General features: G+C 45.3%; 2 protein-coding genes across 2 annotated transcripts in view; both read right to left on the reverse strand.

Moving 5' to 3' along the window:
• Positions 1-26,110, reverse strand: part of ABCF1 (ATP binding cassette subfamily F member 1) — a 413,240-nt gene that overhangs the window by 174,708 nt on the left and 212,422 nt on the right. The gene's annotated exons all lie outside the window — the stretch shown is intronic.
• The window catches only part of MRPS18B (mitochondrial ribosomal protein S18B), a 36,566-nt gene that overhangs the window by 3,296 nt on the left and 7,160 nt on the right, over positions 1-26,110 (reverse strand). Inside the window, exons 4-6 of the mRNA XM_068250420.1 lie at positions 22,062-22,130; positions 20,673-20,739; positions 20,515-20,574 (exon numbers count right to left, since the gene is read on the reverse strand). Coding sequence (XP_068106521.1) covers positions 20,515-20,574; positions 20,673-20,739; positions 22,062-22,130 — 196 coding nt within the window. The remainder of the gene's footprint in view (positions 1-20,514; positions 20,575-20,672; positions 20,740-22,061; positions 22,131-26,110) is intronic.

A 26,110-nucleotide genomic window follows, 5' to 3' on the forward strand; every position in this document is an offset into this window, starting at 1 on the left:
CTATTGCAAGAATTGCAAAATTTAAAATGCATATGTATAAAATGTACATTTAGTTCCAGAGTTAAATGTTCTACAATTTGTTTTTCTATGGCACTGTAATTCACAAGAAGCTGTAAAAACCTGACAGGTTTTGGACTAGTCCATCTCCTCATGAAGGGATTCTTGGGGTTTTCTTTATTTTTAAAAGCACTTTCTGAAGGCAGGTGTCCAGTCCAACTTCCAAACGAATGTGCAAATGAGTAGACAGGCTGTTATAATTTAAGTAGGCCTCAGTTACTTGGCCTGAGTTTTATGTAAAAGGCTTGACCGCAGTGTATGCCTTTAAAATAGATAGAGGGTTGGTGATGCAGGCAGAGGCATCTCAGGGTCTGCGTGTAGCAGAAGATACACGCAGATACTGAGAACATGTTCCTAACAGAAGGCCATCGGCCACTCTGACCTCAACAGGAACAGAAAACATTGGCTATGTTTACTAAACATTTCACATTCCTGCATCTGGGTCAAGTGCCTCATTGATTATTAATCGAGTAGGCGGGTATGATGACACCACGAGTGGGTCCACCAATAGACTGATATAGGAGGTGGCGAAGATGATGTCATATTTAACTCTTTCCTAGTCGGTATTAAAGGGGGTGCGAGCGATGGGAACTCACTTCTGCTTCTTCCCTCTGCACTAGCTCGCAAGGCCGACTGGGACCTCTAAGCATGTTATTCCTTACTGTAATCTGATATAATGTATGTTGTACATATGTAGTTTAGTGTAACGTAGTTAGGAAGAAGGTACCTGATAGACTTCAAGAGGGAGTCTAATCAAGCAGCTATAACGCAACATGGAAGTCTGCTTTGCCAGGAGATGAATGTATCTATCTGTATTCCTGTTTCCTGAATAAATAACGTAAGAAGCCTGAGAAAGTCTATATCCTGTTTGCTGTGTGGAGAGTCAAGTGATCTCACAGTCTGTGAGACGATGGTGTCGAAGCAAGGTGATAAGAACAGTTTATAACAATTGGTGCCGAAACCCGGGAAACAGTGGTGCCGTGAACCCAGCTGCGCTGCAGTGGTGCCGTGAACCCAGCTGCGCTGCCTAGCAGAAAAGGCAGGCAAGGACCGGGCCAGATGTCAGTCCGTTATCCGGGACTTCCACAGCAAAACTAGCGGAATAGACGGGAGCAGACGGTAAAGCTTATCAAGCTGATACTGATAAGCTGGTGTGGGAAGTGTGCATTGCGTGAGCCAAGCAAGCACATGGGCTGCGATTCGAGAATCAGCGGCGAAACTCTTGGACGTTACACTGTGACTGCATTGTGCACTGTAGTCACCAGCCGAAAGAATGGGTCGGACGGAAGCACTCCGAGGCCAGCTTGCAACTCGCTGCGGGAGATGTCGATCCACTGAGCCAGTCCTGTGTGGGGACGGAGATATGACAGTGATTAAACGCTCAGAAGGTTCCGGAGTCCATGGAAGTTTCGCAGGTGAAGTTGCGGGAATGCTGATGGATCGCCAAGAATCTGCTGCTCAGGCAAGTTTGTTTACGTTGTTGTATGGCGTTTTGGCGTTCTCTGTGTTGTATTTGGTGTTAATGTGTACATTCTGTGTTAATTGCAGCGTGGGGGCTGCGGGCTTCTCATCTCTCCCATGCATGGTGGGAGGTTTTCAGAGTTTATGTGCTTGGTTTTTTTTTCTTCAGATTCAAGCTTCCAGTGTGTTGTATATTTACGCAGTGGTTATCTCTGCATTTGTCTCAGGCATGTTTTTGCTGGAAAGAAGTCGATTGGGTTTTTTTTTTTTCTCTTCTCTTCTCTCCCCGTCTCTACAGAGGCTGGGAAACATGTCCAGATAGAGCAGGGGGGGCTCCCCCGCAGCAGGAGATAAGCCAGCAGTGCTTCAGTCTGGTGGGGCTGGATGGGGGGGAGTGAGGGGATAGAAGAGGAAAGCGAGTGTCTTTCTGCTTGTGAGATGTTCTGCACGGTGCTGCTGCTAACATGTTTTTTCAATGTCTGTATTGTGTTGATGTTCTAGCTGGGATGTTAACAGTTAAAACAGTTAAAGTGGTTTGGAGCCGTATAGCTCGCTCGGGCGGTTCTTAGTTATGTCTGTGATAGAGTGAGAAAGATTCCTACGTCTCTGGGGATCCGTATGTCTGATTGCAGTTCGGATTACAGCTGAGACGTGAAGGAATGCTGAGGCTGATTTTTGTGCACTGTGGATAGATGCTGGGTGTAACTATGCATAAACAAAAAAAAGTATGTTCTAGTTGATTTTGTTCTTTCTCCTAAGATATAGGAAACGAGAGGCTGCTATGGGTGCAGCCATTTTAGCTGGCAGTCCAGGACTCAAAATGGCGGCAGTGGAGAGAGCCCGCCCCCGAGAGTCATGGCCCCCACACGTCATGGCAGGGGGGGAGGAGGGGCGGGGGGGATCCACGTCACGTCAGGCTGTGCTCGCGGCTCCGGGCAGAGCAGCTGAAAGGGAGGGGGGTAGAAATACAGAGACGTGCTACTGTGTGTCTCGGGTCTCAAAGTATTTCCCCAGAGGTTTTCCCTGAGTCCGTGGAGAGGAATGCCAGGATACGTGCAACAAGCTATTACTGTATGATTAGCAGGAGCACGGATAGGAAAAGTGTCCCAGCTAGGGGCAGGGACACACGTAGCAGTGCAGGTCAGGAAAGTGTCTGTACTGTGTTGCTTATGGGATTCTTCCTGTAAGTGGGGCACCTTAATGGGTGGTGCAGCATGAGTTCCCAATAGAGTATAGGGGGGGACAGTGCATCAGGGGGGTGCCGGAGGTGGAAAAAAAGGGAGTTGACCAATACGGGTTTCCGTCGCCGCTGATGCAGAGCGGTAAAGTTTTTTCCGGTTTTTGTCATGGACAGGGCCAGAGCTTGACTGAGAGGTCTATGCTGGGCTGTTTTTTTTGTGCGTTTTTTTTTTTGGTTGGTCAAATATGTTTTTTCCAGCTCCTGTCAATTGTAGCACAAAGAACAAGGACTGACAGCTGTTCATGGGGCAATTATACAGATGATAAAATTGCCGTTTACAGAGTGACAGTGTATCAGTACGCTGTTTGCCATGTGACTACCTACCAAGTGGGCATTCAGGGATCTGCATACAGGCATGTGACGCTGGTATGCTTAGCCCTGCACCCTGTGTAGTTTAAGTGTAAAGTGCTCCTTCCTACAGGGAGGCAGCCAGTTTTTGGTAGTTTAGGTGGTGGCACGGCAAACATTGATCAGAGGGTACAACACACAGAACTTCTAGCAGAGCTGGTATCGCAAATGAAGTTCTAGATAAGTTAATGCGACCATGAGTAAGTGCATTGCAGGCTCACCTGCAAAGCAGCATCAGGTGTGGCATCCGTAATCTGTGCATGCGACGGCCGCGCATGGACAGATAAGGGGGGATGTGGAGTGAGCTGCAATGGGGTGAGAGCTTCCAAAGGGGAAGCGAGCTTCCAAAGGTGAAGTCCGCGGGAGCATATTTTAAACAGGTGAGTACTGAGGATAGTACTGAGGTAGGGGGGTGAAGTTTAACTCCAATCTACCAATAAGAGTAAACAGAGTTCATGAGAACCATAAAGCAACGAGATCAATTACGATATAGATTGATCAATCTAAAGTGTAAAGAGTACAAGCCGCAGGGCGAATCCCAAATCATTAATAAGAATTGATTTGTTTGTATTTCGATTTCAGGTGTTTGGCAATATGGAATTGAGACAGCTGCAGTGCTGGCAGCAAAGATGGAGATGTCAGTCGGATACGCGAAAGGTTCCAGATGCCAATCTAAGCTTGGAGAACAGCGAGATTCCTGAGATTGGAAAGAGACTAAAACACGAGATTCCTGAGAGTGGAAAGAGACTAAAACACGAGATTCCTGAAATGGGAAAGAGACTAAAAACCGAGGTTCCTGAGATCGGAAAACGTCTAAAAAAAAAACTGTCTGAGCAAAGCATAGTGCAAATTGCCAATGTTTTTCTTTCCCAAGGTGGTGCTTTTATAATGAGGAGTACCGTGCTGATGGTGATCCTAGGTTGCCATTTCGTCCTAGGAGAACGAAGAGAGGACATTCTCATGTATAATAAGGGGTTAATGAGAATGCAAGGCCCAAGCATGTTAATGTTGGGTGACAAAGGTACTGATCCTTTCACACCTCCCTCCGCTTGGCACAGATGGACCATGCAGGGACGGAGGAAAAGAGCACTTGTGCCAGGAGAAAGCAAATTTCATGGCACAAGGGGGGTGAAAGGTCTGAAGGGTCAAGTGTGCGGGCAGTGGGAATTTAATGGCAGTATAAATCTGCTATTGAATGCCACACTCCCAGAATCAATGCACCGATCCAAAGGTTTGTTAAAAGGTACATTGCAGTATAATGGGTACATGCAAAAGGTGGAGTGTGTGATTCAGGGGTACCTTGTCTTGGTTATGCAGAGTGAGATGGTTCCAGATTGGAGAGGAACGAACAGGAGGCGTCAATTCTCTTACCAGAGAGACGCAGGGGACAACATCACACTCTGGAGCTACCAACAGAGAGTGCCTCTGAAACAACTATACACACGTAAAGGCTGGAAAGCCAAGGGTGGGAGGTTCTCGAAACAAGAAGTAAAAATCGAGATCAAGCCACATTTCCAGGTGACAAAGAGGGTGGGGAGAGCGGTCCCGGGGGAGGGAAAGCCCACACAGGGAACCCCATCCACACTACACGGGTCACAACAGGGGACGATATTACACAGTCCATATGCAGCAGCTTATCCTCATGATAGTTGGGTAAGTGAAGAGGTACTCTTAATTGAAAGATTGCAGAGAGTACAGTCTTCCCGACCTCAGGTACATAGTGTGCCTCAGGACATAAGGGGGGAAGAGGTCCAATCAGGACAGCTGTGGACATATTGTGTCAGCGAAAGATTGGACAAGGGGAGGTATATTAATTTTTCTGGAGAAGGATCTTTTGCATGGCAGCTTCGAGATGTTTGGGTGAACAAATGGAAACGGTGCAACATTCCTTTAGGCACCGCCACTTCCTTAGTTCCCACCTCAACCCGTGTCTTACACCAGGACCTGAGAGGTCAACCTTTTTTGGTGCTAGACAGGGAGGTGAAACAAGTAGAGTTGTCCTCATGTGGGCAATTCTTGCAGAAGTACCTGCGTTGGCTGGGGCAAGTCAAATTTAGTGAAGATGCCTGCAGGCTCAATAACGCAGAGTGCGAGGCTACCATTCAAAAGATCCACCCTGAAGCCCAACCGATAGTTCCGGTGGCGGAAGGAAAGGTTTGGTTTTTTAACATAAGGTCTAATGATACATTCAAGGTATATTCTCATAATTGTTCCGATAAGGGGGAGTTTCCAAGGGGAACATATTGTGTGAGTGGAGATCCCATATGGATCCTGTCATCCAGGTTTGATGACGTTGTTTCTCAAATTGTTAAGAGAACTCTAAAGGTCAAAGTTTCACGGGTAGTTCCCGTCCTGAAAGAGAACACGACATGGGACAAAGGGGAACAGGGTTTGATCCAAGACGGCCACATGTTGTTACAAAGGTTAAACAAACAGTACACTAATGCTGGGAATACACGGTTCGTTTTTGCCTTCGTTTAAACCTTCGTTTCGATTGTGCCTTTTGTCCTTTTCGATCCCGAAATAATCAGTCATACGGTTAATATCACCACCCACGGTTTCGTTTTTTTTTCCGATTCTGATGGTTTCGTTTTTCCAATGATCGAAGGCTGCAAAGAAACGAAACGAAAATCCCTTTTTACAGGGACGGACTAGCATAAACGAATATATAATCGATCTGAACAGCCATCAAGCCTACCAATGGCTCGATTAGATGGATAAAGAGAGATAATATCAAACATGTTCGATCACTAGTCGTTCGTTTTTGGGGTCTATTAATCGAAACTATAATGAGATTATGACTATTTTCACATACGTTTTCAACACTCGATTCGTTTACCGAACGAATCGAAGGTTTAAACGAAGGCAAAAACGAACCGTGTATTCCCAGCATAAGTTAGAGGTAAGATTTCACCATGATACAGGTGATCTTAACGAGGTAGAACACAAACATGAGCAGGTGAGTTCCAGTCTGCCCTGGTGGACAAAGGTTCCGGTGATGTTCCAGGGACACTCGGACGGGGCATCTGCAGTTCCAAAGTTCTTTCTGCACCCACTGGTCGTCTGGATGGGGATGACAACTTTAGGCATCGTTATCCAGGTGAGGTTGCGGGTTAAAATTACGTAAAATAAATTAACCGGTCCAGAGATTGGTGCCTCATAAACAATCTCCGGAACCAATAGTTTAAATTAAGGGATATACAGGGTTACGTGTATAGGTTTAGTAGTACCTAGGAGCTGATTGTATAAAGGCGCTCTTTTAGAAGGCACCTGGCACTGCTCCGTTTTGTAACAACCAAACGAGTTTCACTTTTCTGTGGTCATGCAAGTTTGTGAGTGATACGCAAGTGACGCAAATGCTGAGCATGTGGTATTGAGGGACTTAGAAGTAGGGCTTCCCCAGAGAGCCTGGTTACAGGAAGACCAAGAGGTCTTGCTCTCTCTCTTCCAGGGGTAACCGCCTAGAGCAGAGAAGTTGTGTGAGCACGAACATCGAAAAGTGAAACATACAAGAAAGAAACCAGGTACTGGGAGGTTCAGACGCTGGGATCTGCGGGTCAAGCCGTTTTAGGGGGGATTGTTATAATTTAAGTAGGCCTCAGTTACTTGGCCTGAGTTTTATGTAAAAGGCTTGACCGCAGTGTATGCCTTTAAAATAGATAGAGGGTTGGTGATGCAGGCAGAGGCATCTCAGGGTCTGCGTGTAGCAGAAGATACACGCAGATACTGAGAACATGTTCCTAACAGAAGGCCATCGGCCACTCTGACCTCAACAGGAACAGAAAACATTGGCTATGTTTACTAAACATTTCACATTCCTGCATCTGGGTCAAGTGCCTCATTGATTATTAATCGAGTAGGCGGGTATGATGACACCACGAGTGGGTCCACCAATAGACTGATATAGGAGGTGGCGAAGATGATGTCATATTTAACTCTTTCCTAGTCGGTATTAAAGGGGGTGCGAGCGATGGGAACTCACTTCTGCTTCTTCCCTCTGCACTAGCTCGCAAGGCCGACTGGGACCTCTAAGCATGTTATTCCTTACTGTAATCTGATATAATGTATGTTGTACATATGTAGTTTAGTGTAACGTAGTTAGGAAGAAGGTACCTGATAGACTTCAAGAGGGAGTCTAATCAAGCAGCTATAACGCAACATGGAAGTCTGCTTTGCCAGGAGATGAATGTATCTATCTGTATTCCTGTTTCCTGAATAAATAACGTAAGAAGCCTGAGAAAGTCTATATCCTGTTTGCTGTGTGGAGAGTCAAGTGATCTCACAGTCTGTGAGACGATGGTGTCGAAGCAAGGTGATAAGAACAGTTTATAACACAGGCTACCTGACATCTTTGTATAGATCCTTTCCAGGGAGTGTCTTTGTAAAGAATAAAGAGGATATCAAGAATTCCCTGCGAGGAGATGGACTAGTTCAGTGATCTGCAAACTTGGCTCTCAAACTCTTAAAGAACTACAAGTCCCGCAATGCACTGCGGGAGTCTGACAGCCACAGTCATGATTCATAAAGGCAAATGCATTATGGTACTTGAGGAGGATATGGATTTTTCCTTTTAAAATAATACCAGTTGCCTGACTCTCCTGCTGATCCTCTGTCTCTAATACTTTTAGCCACAGCCCCCCAACAAGCATGCAGATCAGGTGCTCTGACTGAAGTCAGACTGGATTATCTACATGCTCGTTTCAGGTGTGTGATTCAGCCACAACTGCAGTGAAAGATCAGCAGGACTGCCAGGCAACGGCTTTTGTTTAAAAGGAAACATCCATATCCTTCTCAGTTAAGGTTCCCCTTTAACAGCTGGAGAGCCAAGTGCGCAGATCACTGGACTAGTTCATAACCTGTCACATTTGTACCGCCTATTGTAAGAGACAGGACCATTAGAGAAAAGTACATTCTGATGTAATGACATGAATTGTTTAAAGAGAACCAGAGACGTTGAGGGGGGGGGGGGGAAGCTTTTATACATACCTGGGGCTTCCTCCAGCCCCATACGCACGGATCACTCCCACGCCGCCGTCCTCAGCTGCCTGGAATCGCCGGTACCGGGTCCCGTCATTGCCGCGAGTCGGCCGGCACACGCGGCTAATTGTCCGCATCACACGGGGCTCCCTCCTTATACGTACGCATGAGGACGCCTACTGCACAGCCTCATGCATACGGGTATGGAGGGAGCCCCTGGGATGCGGACAATTGGACGCGTCCGCCGGAACTGACGGGACCCGGTACCGCCGATACAGGAAGTGGAGGATGGCGGCGTGGGAGCGATCCAGGCTTATGGGGCTGGAAGAAGCCCCAGGTATGTATAAAAGCTTGTCCTATTTTTTTATTAACATTCTTCTCTGGTTCCCTTTAAAACACTGAGTTATGCAGATGAAGATATTGAAAAGAAACCTGAGAACTGTAATGGGCATATTTATACTTACCTGGGCTCCCTCCAGCCCAATGAGGTGCGTGGGCTCCCTCACCAGGCTGTAATCAGGCCGGCCACACACCCCGCGTGTTGCTCCCTCAGCCGGGAACTATCTGTGCCTGAGCAGTGGTACTGCGCAGGCATGGAAGGGGCTGCACGCACGGGAGTGCACAACTGCCCAGATTACAGGACAATGGAGCAGCCAGAGTAGAAGTCCACACATCTCATGTCTTAAATTTTTTTTTAATTGTGGCATTTAACACACACACACGGCCATATTGTAACAATTTAGGGCTTGTTTCCACTGTTGCGACGCGATTTCGCCGGCATTCCGACACTTGTAAAACGCATGCGGATACGTTTCCACATGCGTTTTTACCCGCGATTTCGCGTGCGATTTCGCATGGCAGGGTGCCATGCGAAATTAACCATGACACTGCCAGGGCAAAATAAAATTGAAAAAGGTGCGAAATCGCGGGTAAAAACGCATGTAACAAACGCATGCGTTTTTACTATTAAATACATTAGCGGCGATTCGCATGCATTCCACTCGCAGGCGAATTCGTTGGCTCTTTTGTGCGTTTTTTTACCGCTGAAAAAAACGCACCTCAGCAACGCTACAGTGGAAACAGGCCCATCCACTTGCATTACATGTGCGAATCCGCATGCATTGGACGCATGCGGATTCGCGATAGTGGGAACGAGCCCTCAAAGAAAGTAAACATAGCACACATCAGACAGAGGATATATGCAGTGATGACTAACCTTGGCACTCTAGCTGTGACAAAACTACTAATCCCTTCATGCCTCTGCCTGCCTGAGTTATGCTTAGAGCTGTCAGAGTATTGCAATGCCTCATGGAACTTGTAGTTCCACCACTGCTGGAGTGCCAAGGTTAGCCATCACATATATGGTGTCAACAGCGAATTTTACCAGTCTATGATCAAACATATATATCATGTCTATAGTTCTACAGGAAATATAACCTATCTAAATTGACCATTAAACAGGTCAAAATAAAAAGATCTAGTAATAAAAAGAAAAAAATGTAAAAAGTAGTAAAGCTACACTTGGAAATGTGGGGAGAAGCAATAATACTCACAAGGCACAATGTGAAGCTCTATGGAGAGTCCCTAACATTTGGAGCTGTATGGAAAGTCCCTGAGAGTTGGTACAGAGCAGAGTAACCTGTGCTGGCAGAACATTAGAGGGCTTCTCAGCACAAGCTGATCTGCAGTGCGACTCGTGCTGCTAGCACAGCTCTGTTCACATGCTCTCTGATCTTCAGTGATCTGCTAAGTGGGACAACACTCAGGGAGAGACCACACTTGTGTTCGCGGAAAACACCAGTGGTTTCCCACAGACATTTTCTTGCAGCCCTTCACGCTCAGTCACACATGCCTCATCCACTATAGACTGCCATCACCTGCTACCTGTCTATGGGAATTCATGCAGCATGGAATCAGTTGTTACGCGCATAAATCGTGGCTGGGAAAACAAACCCATGTGTATATAAATAATGCGAGCTGACCTCACCATGCAACAGCACTACTCTGTTAGGAGGAGGGCCTACCTGGTAATGGAAGAATCAAATAGTGAATTAAGACCAGTGGCCCTACATGTGCTTGTAGAAAACTTTATTGATACAAAAAATTTACAGTCACCAGTGAATTGATTACCCTACTTAAAAAAACACACAGGAATAGGAGGGAGCGTTCCTTCACAGTAATTTCCACGAATCACCATTAGGTAACTGCAGGTAGCAATCGCCCAGCCTTAGCCTATGCCAATCGCCCCTGCCACCAATATGGTCTGATTGTCTGTGGACCCACCACCGACGCACACCGCAGAGGCCTCAAAAGAGCAGCTGCAGTCACCGTCTGGCGCACACGAAAAGCTCTGAGCTCATGCTGTTTGCCTCAGTCACTATTGGGACATGTAGCAAGCTTGCTGACTGAAAATTTTTCGTATCAATAAAGTTTTCTACAAGCACAGAAAGGGCCACTGGTCTTAATCCACTATAGAAAACAAACGTGTCGCCATTGAAAAGCATCATGTGAGACTTCAAACTGCACAAATTTGCAATGGCTTTTAAACAAAGCCTTACTGTCCGGTTCCGGCGCCTGGTAAGATGGCTGTGTGAGCGGTGAGCTCCGTCCTCCGCCGCAACTAATCTGCTCCCTGCTGCAACTCAGCATCTCCCCGCTGACACTAGCTCGTATGGCCGAACTCCCGGGGACTGCTACAATAGATAGGTACTTTTTACGTACCCCCCGGGATCAGAGACAACTCCGCGCGACTGAAGACAACTCAGCCCGGGCACCTCCCAAGATGGCGGATCCTACTTTAGGAGAGCGCGATCCAGCGCCAGCACAAGAAGACGGACATTTTCCGCAGATGGACTATAAAGCATTGGCAAAAGAGATGGTGGAACTTCTTCGACCTGATCTGTCCTTGATGATAACAGAAGCAATAAGGTCACACCTGACGGATTTCAAAAAGGAGGTAACAGGGATTGTGAGGAGGGTAGCGGTGACTGAACAGCGAGTGAGTGACTTAGAGGATAAAGTGAAGGAAGCTGAGGGACTGGCACAAACAACTAGCAATAAGCAGGTGATCATATTTGATAAACTGGACGATCTTGAGAACCGTTCCAGACGGAACAATTTAAGATTTATTGGTATACCGGAAAATGTAAAACTATCAGATTTGGCGGACATTTGCTCCACTACATTCCCGAAGGCACTGGGCATAGACACAGTGCTCAAAGTAGAACGGGCACATCGGGTGGGGCCACTCCGCAATGATCGGAAACTGCCTAGGCCTGTAATTGCACGCTACTTGGATTACTCCGAAAAAGCTGCCTTGATGAAAGCCTATAGAAATCAACGGAAACTGGAATACCAAGGACGAAAAATTCTTATATTCGCAGACTATTCAGCAGAAGTGAACAAGACTCGAAAAGCGTTTAATCCAGTATGCCAGCAGTTAGTAAAGAATAAGATTCGCTTTGCATTGATCTACCTAGCTACCCTGCTTGTTTATGACGCAGATGGCAGTACCTCATCATTCATCTCCATATCAGAAGCGGAGAAACATGTCAAAGCAATACTGGACGCTAACCCTCCTCTGCTCCAAGCTCAAACTTCTGAAGAAACTTTAGATCAAGAGACCGGTCATTCCCCAGAACCTTCTGCGCAACAAAATAGCCAAACGTCTACAGACTGGGACGAATGATAAACGCTGAAAACTGGATCAATATGCTACCATTTTGTGCGTCCTCTTTGATTTATTAACATTACATAGGGGAGATGCTTTAGCAACTGTCTACTGCTATCAAAAATCTAACTACAGGGAGTGTAAACGTCTTCGTTTTTTTTTTCTCTTCTTATTTTATTTTTTCTTTGATTGTCTTTCTTAAGAATCTTAAGAATCTTGATATAAAACTCTTGAATTTCATAATAGATATAATGGCGGCGGAGGACTTGCTCACCTGTGAGGGAGGATATCCCCTACAGTTTGAGCTCTGTTTTGCCACTTCGTTAAGTGGTTATGCTTTTTATTTTCATTACTTCTGCTATATTATCTTTTATTCATTGATTCTTGCCAGGAAAAAAGGAAGTCAGAAAATGATGTTAATTTCTTTACTGAGGTGTTCCATTTGGGAACTAATACTTTGCTGCAGCTGGTTGAGCGGGACCTAGGTTTTTGGTTTAGCTGCTCTATCACCTGTAGCGTTAAAGGACTTACGAGGCCAAAATGTCTAAAAAAGCAAAGTACCTGTAAGCTGTTTAAATGCACGGAGGACGCCGTCCGCGCCCTCCGTGCAGTTCCGCCGGGTCCCCTTCCTGAGATCGCCCCCCGCGCCGACCCCGACCCCCCAGGCCGGGTCGGGCTCTCGTGCCGCTCTCAATATGGCCGCTTCCATTGGCCGCGGCTGCGCAGTCCGCCTGGCCGCGAGTGCGGCTGTGCAGCTCTACGGCCAACCCCTCCGATCCACGCTACAGTGCGTGGTTCGGGGGGTTGGCCGTAGAGCTGCGCAGCCGCACTCGCGGCCAGGCGGACTGCGCAGCCGCGGCCAATGGAAGCGGCCATATTGAGAGCGGCACGAGAGCCCGACCCGGCCTGGGGGGTCGGGGTCGGCGCGGGGGGCGATCTCAGGAAGGGGACCCGGCGGAACTGCACGGAGGGCGCGGACGGCGTCCTCCGTGCATTTAAACAGCTTACAGGTACTTTGCTTTTTTTTTAGACATTTTGGCCTCGTAAGTCCTTTAAGAATGGGTGGGTTGGGGAAGTTTACAGTTGGGGTTTCGGTGTCTCTGCCTCAGTCAACACGATCTACTATATTAAGAACGAAAGCTCTCTCAGATGTATTGAATTTATATATTACACTCCGGTTATACTGGTAATTGTCTGGTGGACACAGCTGGGATGTCCCCGGGCATTGAAGGGTGGCAATTATACATTGTATTTCACAACTGCTTTCAACCATACCCCTTAATGCCTTTAAGTTAACTACTTGGAACGTACGAGGCCTCCGTACGCCACAAAAACGTACGCAAGTACTAAGACATCTACATAAAATGAAGGTTGACTGTGCGATCTTACAAGAAACACATCTCCGGAAAGATGAGATCAAATGGATGTCAAAATTCTGGGTAGGCAAAGCAATAGGCTCCCCCTCTAATGGAAGGAGAGCTGGTGTCATACTATTACTTAATAAAAAAAATTTCTGACAAGATAGTCTCATGTGAAGTGGACCAGGTTGAGGGGAGATGGTTGAAGGTAGAAATCTGGGTAGAGGAGCAATTAATTAGCATATGGGGAATCTATGCCCCAAATACTAATAATGAGTCCTTTTATAGAACTTTATCAAGCAAAATACAGCAGACTCCCATGTACTCTAAAATTATTGTGGCTGGAGATTGCAATGCTGTCCCCTCAATTGGGGAAGATAGGAGAATGCTATACACGCGGGTGGATGTGACTGTGAGACAGCAGGACAGGCAATTTCAAATGTTTTTAGACGAAACAGGGCTAGTAGACATTTGGCGCCATTTACATCCTTTAGAAAGGGATTTCACACATTTCTCTGGAGTTCACTCTTCACACTCTAGGATAGACCTAGTGATGGTCTCCCTAAACCTCATAACGAAAGTTACTGCCTCTGAAATCAAAGCAATGGTCATCTCTGACCACGCCCCAGTGCAGGCTCTCCTTCACTTAGGAACCATAAAACGTTCCTGGGAAGGCTGGAGATTTCCTAGCTATCTCTATGATGATGAACAATTTACAACAGCCTTGACGAATTGGTGGTGGGAGTACTCGGAAGACAATCGAGTACACCAAGATGACCCTATTCTTTATTGGGAAACGGCAAAAGCTGTACTGAGGGGTCGTATTATTGGCTATGTTAAAACCTTCAAAAAAAAGGCCTTAGAAAACTATACTCAAAAATGTAATAGAGCAAGAACAGCCTATCTGACTTACATACAGTGCCCTATAGAGGTAAACAGACAGCAGTGGATCCATGCCAAAAGGGAAAGTGATCTATGGCTTGAAAGATATGACAAAACTTTTAGATCGCATAGAGCAGCCACATTTTTTAAACTGGCTAATAAGTCAGGCAGACTACTGGCAAATTTGACTAAGTCTGGGTGGTCTCCTGGTCACATTCACTCGCTAAAAGACTCGCAGGGAAAGTTAAGAGTGGGCCATGAGGAAGTCCTAGATGTATTTACCTCTTTTTATGGGAAACTATATGAATCACGAGGGGGACGGGTTGAAGATATGGAGGCCTACTTGAACAAAATTAAACTTCCACAAATTAGTGAGGAAGATTTAGAGATCTTAAATGCTGATATCACTCAAGCTGAAGTAGAACGAGTAATTAAGTTCTCAGCTTTACGAAAGGCCCCTGGCCCAGATGGGCTAACTTCAGAATTTTATCGGCTACTGAAAACCCAGCTCTCGACTTGCCTTAAAAACATGTACAATAAAATTCTCAGAACACAATCATTCCCCCCCACGGCAAATTTAGCGTACATCAAACTAATTCCAAAAGCAGGCAAAGACATACAAGATCCTGCCTCCTACAGGCCGATCTCGCTTTTGAACCAGGACATTAAATTCATTTCTAAAATTTTAGCTAGTAGATTGGCAGAAATTCTTCCTGGTTTAATCTTAGAAAATCAAGTGGGATTTGTACAAGGGCGTAGTGCGGTCACTAATGTGCGAACTGCATTATCTGTGCTAGAACATTGCAGGTTGTCGGGAGCTGGTACTGGATCGGAGGCCTTCTTGGCGCTTGATGCCGAGAAGGCCTTTGATAGCGTGGAGTGGACATGGTTACGCAAAGTATTGTCGGGCTTTGGATTCAAGGGCCACTTTGTATCTTATATTGAAGCAATGTATGATTCGCCTGCAGCTAAGGTGTCTTTGGTGGAGGGACTAGGCCTGAATATATCCTTGAGAAGAGGCACGAGACAGGGGTGCCCATTATCACCTCTGTTATTTAACCTAGCCTTGGTACCCCTGTCTCGTGCCTTGCAATCTTTGAATATATTTGATGGCATAAAAGTGGGCTCTCGTTCTGTAAACTCTGCCTTGGTTGCGGATGATATTCTGTTTCTCTCCAACCCTAGAAAAGATCTGGCTGCAATTGTGACGCATATTAAATCTTTTGGGTCCTTTTCAGGACTAAGCATTAATTACCACAAAAGTGAACTCCTCTTTTTAAACAAAAAAAGCACATGATCAGTATAAATTATGGGTAACTCAAAAAGGGATTAAATTAGCTAACGAATACATCACCTACTTAGGTATAAAAATTCCAAGAGACCCAGGTCGATTGTATCACCTTAATTACTCTCCCCTAATTGACAAAATTAAAAACGAACTAATTAAGTGGGAAAATTTACCACTGTCTTTAAGTGGTAGAATCTATTTAATCAAGATGGTCAGTTTTGCTCGTTTATTGTATCCCCTCCAAACTATACCTATTTTAATGCGTCATAAGGACATCAAAACTTTGGAATCAGCCTTTGGAGATTTTTGTGGATTGGAGGGAAACCCAGAATTGCTCTATCTAAGCTGAAGAAGTCAGTGGAAACACTGGGTTTCAATTTCCCAGATATCAGGGGATATAATTTAGCTTCATTGTTTAGACATGTGAGAGATTGGCTACGAGGAACCTCTTTCTACTCTAATATGGCACTAGAATCGGAAATGATTACCCCGTACTCTCTACAGGGAATTCTCCACTCCAGACTTCTCCGGCTACCTGATTATATCAAAAAGAACCTGGTTATACGAGACACTATAATCTCTTGGAGGGAAACTAGAAAACTATTTGGTTTAGTGGGTCACTTGTCTCCCCGTGCTCCCCTCTGTGGAAACCCTGATTTTGTACCAGGGAATCTACATAAAGCCTTCCAAACATGGGCGGAAAGTGGTATAACATGTCTGTCCTCCTTCCTGACGCCTACAGGCTCCCTGTGCGGTTTTGCTGAATCTACTCAGCGCTTTCCGCTTTTGAAAAATCATGCTTTTCATTATAAACAACTGGAAAGTTATTATGAATCAATAGTTGGTAGGGGAGGGACTCTGTCGACAGCCCAAGGTGTTGAAAATATGTTAGCAGGCCTAAATAGTAAACAATCACTCTCATGGATTTATACATTTATTAGAGATAGACAAGTGGCAAAGAGACGAGGTCTTAATGAGTATATCCATAAATGGGCTGCTCTGGCCCAGGTCTCTGTAAGTGAAGCACAGGAATCTATCCGAGTGGCCTGGAATCTTACTCGTACTAGTATTGTCAGTGCCGACTGGAGGGAGATGCAATTCAAGGTCATACATAGAGCATACATTCCAATTAAAGGCCCTTACCGCCATTTAGGAACCACGGCAGACCTACATGGATGCCCCAAATGTTCTTCCACGTCCCCAGATTTAAACCACATGCTTTGGAGTTGTCCTAACATCCAGCTATTATGGACAATGGCCCTTCAATTAATTAAAAAAAATCACAGACAATAATAGAGACCTTCATCCTCTTTTTTGTCTAATGCATAGTCCTGACTTTTTCAATAAAGATCAAAATAAGTCTCTATCCAGATTCGAGCACTTGACACTACTGGCCACCAAAAAACTGATACTGAGACAGTGGCTCTCCCCTACTACTCTCACTTTAAATATGTTAAGAGAAGTTTTAAGTCAATTAATGCATTTGGAATGTCTGAATCTGGATTGGGAAAACAAACATTCACTAAAGAAATGTTTTCAGACATGGAGAAAGTTCCTAGAAAGAGAATGCTCCAGGGAACAAATTGTGAGTGTGATGTCACCCCTACAGGATACTACCTGGTATTTGAAACAAAAAATAGGAGGTTACTTGGGAAAATTAGAAGTCTGACCTAATATGACAAATCGGAGTGAGTAGCAACAGTAATAACATATATAACAAGACACTTAAACACTAAGAGAGAGAGGGAATCAGGGGCAGAGGCACCGAATTGTACATAGTTGTAGGGTTAGAGGTGAAATGTTGATTGTATTCTCAAGATTGCTATATAAATCAATGACGGACCAGCTCCAACTTATGAAGATATAATACCACCATACAAAATATTGATAAGTGGATATGCCTGGTAAATTGTTGTCGTCCCGAAATATATCTCATGAAAAGGGAAACACTGAAGAATTGATTTTTTTATGTTGAATGTTGACTCTAATGATGTGCTTTGGACACATTGTTAACTCTATTTGGCAATCTTCAATAAAAAATTTATTTAAAAAAAAAAAAAAACAAAGCCTTACTAATTACCTAACATTGTTACTTGTTTTTAAGCACTTCGCATCCAGACCTTTTTTCCCACTTATTGACCAGAGCAGTTTTGACAGTTTAGCTTTGTCCTTATTTAATCAGAAATAACTTTTTCCCTATTCAGGACACAGAAATGAAATATATATTGTTTTTTTCAAGACAAACTAGGCTTTTATTGTATGCCATTTTTTCCCTTTGAACAATTTTGTTTTCTATGAATTTTAAAAGGGAAAACAGAAAAAAAAATAGAAAAACATTTCTCAGTTTTACCAATTCCAGTTTAAAAATAAAAAGTGCTACTGTAGATAAAAAGCACAAATTTTGTTTGGCTATTCTTCCTGCTTATCACAAAATCTAGATTATGTTCCGGTCACAATTTATGGTGAAGATATTTGATTCTGAAATAATGCTACAGAATGTATTTTTCACTATGAAATGAGAAAATAAAAGTATTTTTATTAGTAAACATCAATCTCATTAGCTCAGGAAACATATTCCCATTCACCAATTAGTGCTGCATCAGATAGTACCAGAATTGTGCACAGGAGCAAGCCCAATCCTGCACTGCACTGCTTCTGCTACAAGACGTAAATCTACTGACTCGTGGCTTAGATGAAGTCACAGAGGACGTATATCTAATGACCTGTAGATAAAGTGGTTAATGAATTATGACTGTTAATGGCTGTAACCGTAATCATTCAAATATAAGCTAATTACTCAAGTGATCCATCTTCACTACTGCGGTAACGAAGGTGTAAACGATCATTTAAACCACATGTGTCAAACTCAAGGCCCACAGGCCATATGCAAGACTCCTTGCCATTTTATGTGGCCTTAGAGAAAAAAAAAAACCACGCTGGCAAATAAAAGCATAGAAAAGCCATAATTCGCTGTTGCACGCATGTGCACTAGTGGCTTTCCGAATCAAGCTCGGCCATTTCTGCCAAAGGTCTTTTGGGTGCGCCAGCATGGATCTTGGCCATGCTACTCCCGCACCTGAGCAGTAGCATAGAGATGCTTATCCATAAACAGCTCCAGCTTACTGCACTGACATGGCTGTATTCATGCAGGCACAGTAAGGTTACGCTCATGTCCCACATTGCGTTCAAAGTTGCGTCACGTGACTACTACGCTTCCTCCAACCCAGAAGGAGGAAGTGTGTAGTCACGTGGCACAGCGTGGGATGCGCCGCAGGGACAGGTTAAAGAAGAAAGCTGCTGGGTAAGTTCAACTCCCCCGCACACACCCCGCTCAGCTGCACTAATTAGGAGAATTAAATCCGAATGAAACTCAGTCGGATTTCATCCCTACTTTCTGTTGACAGCATCTGATTGCTGCTGCAATTTTTTTCCCTCCCTCAGAAGATCTCAGCGCTGTACAGGTATTTCTAAGACTCCACGTCTTAGAAGGGAACGTTCACGCATGTGTGTGGGAGTTCCCTGCTAATCTCCGCCCCCACACTTAATGCCGATCAGCGTTATGCGGTCTGCAGCCACAAATTGGTGTTAGGTGGTCAGAGTGGTTAAAGAGGGGTTGTCAGCCACAAAATCAAATTCCATTTACCCACTGTGTGTCTATTATGCAGCCTGCAACCTTACCCTGCATTGCAAACACTCCAATCTAATCAGAAATGTTTCTGCTGTAACACATCTTCTCAGTCAGACTGGCTCTATTTTTGCCATCAGGAAGGAAGCTTGTCATCACCCCTCCCACATTCCTGCTTCTCACTGATTGGCTGAGGGCAGTTCAGTGAGCAGCTGAAATCTGATATATGCTGTGCTCACATGTTTACAAAGCAAGCTAGCTATAACAGTGCAGTTTCTAGGAGGGAAAAAAAAAGTAAGGGAGCAAATGACATCAGAATTGGCTTCAGTCAGAAGGAAGCAAGATGGAAAATGCCAGGAAAATATTTGTCTTGGATATTTTAAGTAAATTAAGTGTCTGTGTTTTTCCTGGGATGACATTTGGCTGAGGTAGCCTCTGCCAAGAATCTGGTGTGTATACAGCTTCCCCAATGCTCCCGGCGAAGAGCCTGGTTAATCTAGCACCGGCCCATATCATCGTCGTTCACTCTCAACCCACCCGCCAAAAGGGAGTATATCTGATGAATGGTGCAATCACAAACAAAAGATGAATAATGTATTCAGGAAAAAAAAGAACCAAGGAAAATAACCTTTATTTTAACCACTTCACCTCCCTTGCTACGCTTATCTACTCCCCACAAAACTTCATCTGAAGCTCAGGGGAGTAGATAGGCGTACTTGTGGTAAACAGTGTGCTGTATGCCCAATAAGCTATCTGATTATGTATATAGGGTATCATTTTAACCGTGACAAGTGAGAGAATAGATTTTGTGTTGTTTGACAACTGAGGGCTAAGCCATGTGATTTTTTTTACCGGAAAACTGAATGAAAAGCAATAAAACTGTTATTTTCATGTACTCTATACCCCTAAATAAATACTTGTAAAAAAACAAAACAAAAGTGACAGCATTGAAAAGAGAATACATAGTTACCCTAGGGACTTAGCTAGTAAAATATGTATGCCATGAGAGTGTATTACTGTTAATCATGAAGATAAGGGCTTTTAATTATTACTGATAGAGTACAATGAGAAAACAAAAACACAAACCAGAAACTAATATATTATCGCCATACATTGTACTAGGAACATTATTTACATGTTGAGATAACCAGGACAAATTAGCAAATACAATGTGTGGGTTTTACCTATGGTAACATTGTTTATTTGAAAACTATAGTGGATGGAAATGGAGAAATAGTGTATTTCTTTTTTTTTTCTCATTTTCACCTTTAAAATGCACAGATAACATAATTACTAAAAGCAAATATCACCCTCACAAAGCATAATTTGTGGCAAAAAAAAAAACAAGATATAGATCATTTACATCCGATGAGTAGCAATAAAGTTATTGGTGAATGAATGGGAGGAGCGCTGAAATGTGAAAATTGCTCTGGTTTTTAAGCAAAAAACCCTGTGGTGCTGAAGTGGTTAAAAAGGATGCAGAATTTGGGTTCTGGTTACACGTGCTCTTGCATGCGCTTTGACAAGACTGAATCATGAAGGCAGGTGAGGTGACAGGAAGCAGCACCGACTCATCCCTATAATGCAGGGAGTGGTTGTGTTACTCACCATGATCCCGGGCAGCAGTTATGGCTTTTAGCAGCTTCTTGTGCTGCTGCTGGCACACACCTAGGCAGGAGGAGGAGTGACAGAGGTGAAGGCCTGAACATTACAGCATTCCACAGCAGAGATATCTGCCTAATCATCTAATACAGCAGCACACACACCTGTTCTGGTCGCGTCAAACACCGTCCCTTTATACTGGCATATAAACTGCTCCAGCAGCCGGATATTCTGCAAACACAAGAAGACAGTTACAAGGCTGCCTCATAGGAGACCATCTGCCCTCTTACACAGAACTTGTGGGAAACAACAAGGGGAGGTTAGCAATGGCACCTTCCATATTCCTGTCACTACAGAACATCCTCTCTGCTCTAAAAGATAACAGCATAATAACCTTTAAAGAAAAAACATTTCTTTGTTACAGCTGATTCAAATCCTGCAATAAATCAGCAGTACGTGTCTACCTCCTGCTTTCATGGAAGCAGACATAGGGTTAACATCCTGTGTTTACCACATAACTCTGCTGTGGCAGGCAGCTGACACAGCAGAGAGATCAAATTATAACTTGTACTTAGTCACAGATGAGGGGGAATTAGACAGGCTAAACGCTATAAATACATATAGGGTGCATTTCTCTATGCTTTCCTTCTGTCCTGTGCAAGAGTCCAGGTCCACTTTAAATACTAGCTGCCTGGAAGTCCTGCTGAGCTCTTTGGCTGCAGTAATGTCTGAATCACACCTGAAACAAGCATACAGCAATTGCAGTGAAACATCTGATCTGCATGCTTGTTCAGGGTCTATGGCAAAAAGTATTAGAGGCAAAGGATCAGCAGGACAGCCAGGCAACTGGTATTGTTTAATATGCTTAGAAGAAATCTGGCAGTTGAGAGGTCCCCTGCCTCTATGGGATAGGTGCAAAGCGGCACAATGGGCTCTATTCACAATAAGCAGTTCAGTAAAAGCATTTTGGGCAGTAAAATACCTCATGCTGTATTTTACACTTTTTTTTTTCCAGATTCACAAACGGTTTCCCCCGATGAGGCAAAAGTTTGGTAATTTACCAAAGAAGCATGCCTCAACTCAATAAGCCCTGCTCGCTAAGTGACACCAGCCTTCTAGCAGGGCAGTAGGCAGGGAGCTGTGTTTGTGACTCAAAAATTTTCCATCCTGTGCATAGTCATCCCTTTACATGTACTGCAGCCACCAGGGTGAGCTCTTGTATGCTACAATACAAATATGCACATCTAAAGGGATGCAGGGATGCCCGCAGAATGGTCAGCTTCTTCTGCTTTGATTTGCATCCAGAGTGAGAAGCAGGCTGTGTGGCTCCCTCCCCCCCCCGCCCCCCCTGCGGTCTGTCAAAGCTACCGTACAGAGACAGCAGAGGGAGAGCCAGTTATCGGCTTGCAGTGTTAAAATGAACAGCTTCTAGCCCAGTTGCTACGCACTGGTTCACCTGGTAGGCCTTAGTACTGATGCATCAGAATGGCATGGAATGTACATTTATGTCCAGTACCGATGAGGACTCGCTCTAGTGATGTGTTCATACTCACTCTGTAATCCACATGGAGATTCTGATCTCTGCAGATTGGACATGGGTTTCCACACAGTTTGACTCCTCTCTGAAAGACACAACAGCTGTAAGCCACAGGATAGCAAACGTTTCTGCTATTAGGAGAAGCATGCTCTGTTCAGCAAAACAAACAAAGGGATACAGATGTAGGCCCCTAATGAAAAAAAACGTGAAGAATGAACAGCTTACCTAGTACTAAAATATAGATAGGAAAAAGTAACAAAACCTCTGGAAGACTGTTGTACATGTTTTATTTTGGGTACAATTCAAAGACTTGATTCTCCGACCCATTCAAGAAGTTTGTAGACAGCAGTTACTGGCAGGTGCCACAGCTTGCCGCTTTTTTCTCCTGCAGCTCACACGACCAGCCACCCCAGCATTAGGGATGATCAATGACATGCAAGGATTATGTACTATATGCAGCTTGAAAATTGACCAATCAAGTGCCACCCAGGTTTAAACTGATTTATTCATTTTCAAGCTGCATACATTTACATAATCCTGCATGAACTCGGAAATATGTGCACCTCACTGATCATCCATACTCAGCATCCCACAAGTAATGCCTGGGTTCATAAAGAGTTAGGATCGCCTACTAGTTTGTATTGCTGTCCCCCATTTCCTGTCTCTGTGTTTGCCAGTCATATTAAAAAGGGACCCCGAGCAGTACATAGAATAAAAAAATGTCACTTACCTGGGGCTTCCTCCAGCCCACCGTAGGCAGCGAGGTCCCCCGGTGTCGTCCTGGTTCCTCTCAGTGTCCCTCCGGCGACACACGGGCCTGGTGTTGGGCCGGCTATTGCTGGATCTTAACGCTTGGTATCATCACGGTGGCCAGCGTTACAGTACTGCACATGCGCGGTTTTTTAACTCTAAACCACACATGCGCAGACCTGTCACGCCGGCCGCCGTGATGACACCAAGCGTCAAGATCCAGCCCGGGTGTCGCCGGTAATGGGAGTCGCCAGAGGGACGCGGAGAAGAGCCAGGACGACGCCTGGGGACCTCACGGTAGAGTTGGGCGAACAGTTCGGCTGTGTTAGCCGAACTGCAGCCAAACTGTTCGGCTGCCCAACCTGTCATTTTGCTGTGCCTCTTACTACTTCCGGGTCGCAATGACCCGGAGTAGTACGTCTGCGCTGGCCCGGCGGAGCGCGTCCTAGATCGAGCTCCCGTTGCCGGGCACTCTCTGCGCATGTGTGTGACGTCACACATGCGCATGTGTGTGATTCACACCATGCAATTTCCCATCAGATAAACAGGTCAAATCAATTACTTCCATCAGGTCAGATCTTATTTCCGATCATTTTTCTGATCCATTTTCCGATCACTGCTATACAAAATCGATCAGAAAAACGATTGGAAATCAGATCAGACCTGTCGGAAATAACTGATTTGATGCGTCTATCTGATGGGAAATTGCATGGTGTGTACCACGTGAAACTAAAGGTAGTCATACACCAGGCGACTGACCATCAGATTATAAATCGGAATTGGATGAAGATCGGTGTCGCCAAGTGCATGCCGAACTGACAATGTAACCATATATCAGTCGGCATGCTGCAAGAGGTCGGGCCGTCGTGGTCGGTCTGGTGCGCGGTGGTAATGACAAGTGATATCGGGACGAACGTGACGAGACCTCCAGCGCTATTGCCCTAATGTATAAATGTGTGTGCATTTACACAATACCTGATTTGTGTCGCGGTGTCTGTCCGTCTTCTGCATCCTCACTCTTCTGTTAGCCCCATACAAGCCGCTGGCGGCGTGTATGCGGCTGTGGAAGAGCAGCGGATTCAGAAGACGGACTGACACTGCGACACAAGACAAGTAATGTATAAGTGCAAACACAATTATACATTAGGGGGAACAGCAGCAAGGCGGCAGATGCGGCAGGCTCGGACCATCACCCAGAGATTTCATGCTGAAATTGATCGGGAATCGGCCTGCAGTGTATGGGCAGCTGACAGATCTCTATCTAATCAGATTCGATTAGAGAGAGATCTGTCTCTTGGTCGAATCTGCCCATAATCGCTAGATGTATGGCCACCTTAAAGCATATGAAGGCCAATTTATGCTCCGTCCATGGTTTAAAAAAAAAAAAAGTGAATTTATGATATATAATGAGACGAAGATCTAACCAGCGGCAAAAACAAAAAATAAAAAACAGTTCTACTAACCTTGATCACCCTCAACCATAAACAAGGGGTAATTTCCCCCCCCCCCCCCCCCCCCAAAATAAAGTGCGGTCAGTAAATATGGGTGCCAGTAGAACTAATGCTGGGTATACACGGCTCGTTTTTGCCGCTTGATTCTCCCGTTAGATCGTTTCGCCGCTTGATTCCTCAGTCAATTCTCTCATCTTCCACTCGTTTTTCTTATCTTTTTCCATACACTGCTATCTGGAATCGAGCAGCGAATCGATCGAGTGGAAGATCGGACGTGTCAGAAATCATCGAGCCATCTAATGGCTCAAAAACGAGTAAACACAGCTCTTTGTTTCTTCATTCACTGCCTGTTCTTATTGCCACAAACTGAGCACTGATTGTCATTCATGCGTTTCACTTCTTTATGCTGCTCTTTTGTTTGCTGTAACACTTTGCATATAGAATTTACATGTATCTGAATATTTACTGTTTGATACACATGTAAACAATGCAGGCCCACTAGTGAAGGTTTCTATAGAGGTTATTTACATATGTACTTTGATACTTTAAATAGAAGCGTTCCTTTCGCATACTTCTTTTGTGTGCGAGTATTTTGTACAAAGTGATTTCGCTATTCTAGCTCCTTACCAACCATAAGCCCCAACATCTCCTAGCCACCTCTGCTGTGTCACGTTGCCAAAAATCACACCTTCATTGCTCAATATACTAAAGGGAGGTCCATGGCTAGAACAGCCCTGCCTCCGCTGCAATTAGCTGCAAAGGTAAAGGTGGCCATATATCAGGCGACTTAGTGGCCGATCGACCATGCAATTCAATTAATTTAATCTGATGAAAATTGGTGCCGCCAAGTGCATGCCTGATCGATTATGTGACCAATTTCAGGATGAATTTAGTTGCATGAATCAGTCAGACATGCTGCAAGATGTTGGGCCAACTTGCTCAATCGGGTGCGTGGTGATAATGTCAAGCGATATTACGACGAGAGACAAATGCGATGCAACCCCACACATTGTCCCCCGCAATGTGCCAAGTGCACTATACATTACCTGTCCGTGTCCGCCGCTAGCCCTGGGCACAGTCCTTGGTCCATAAAAGCGCCACACATGGTTGCCAGAGTAAAGTAGGCACGTGCGTGTGATGTTACACATGCGCCCACGTGGGGAGCGTGTATGGAAGGATGTATGAACGACGGAGCCAGCAGAGGATGCGGACAGGTAATGTATAGTACACTAGGAGGTACATTGCACATTGGGGGAACAGCGTCAGGCCAGCAAGGCAGCGTCACAAGGCCAATTCCAGATCGATTTCAGATTCAATTAGAGAGAGGATTTGTCTCTTTGTCAAATCTGCCCATCATTGATAAATATATGGCTACCTTAACCCCCTTGGCGGTATGAAAAATACCGCCAGGGGGCAGCGCAGCAGTTTTTTTTTTTTTACATGATAGCCGCTGCTCAGCGGCATCCCCCCAGCCCCGCCGATCGCCTCCGGCGATAGGCGATCAGGAAATCCCGTTCAAAGAACGGGATTTCCTGGAGGGCTTCCCCCGTCGCCATGGCGACGGGGCGGGATGACGTCATTGGGAGACCCGATCCACCCCTCGGCGCTGCCGGGCACTGATTGGCCAGGCAGCGCAGGGGTCTGGGGGGGGGGGCGCGCGCCGCACCGGATAGCGGCGATCGGGCGCGCGGCGGCGGCGATCGGGGTGCTGGCGCAGCTAGCAAAGTGCTGGCGCAGCTAGCAAAGTGCTAGCTGCGTCCAGCAAAAAAAAAAAATTATGAAAATCGGCCCAGCAGGGCCTGAGCGGCACCCTCCGGCGGCTTACGCACCCTCCGGCGGCTTACCCCGTGTCCAGCACGGGGTT

The sequence above is a fragment of the Hyperolius riggenbachi genome, chromosome 8, assembly GCF_040937935.1.
Source record: "Hyperolius riggenbachi isolate aHypRig1 chromosome 8, aHypRig1.pri, whole genome shotgun sequence".
Classification (NCBI taxonomy): Eukaryota; Metazoa; Chordata; class Amphibia; order Anura; family Hyperoliidae; genus Hyperolius; species Hyperolius riggenbachi.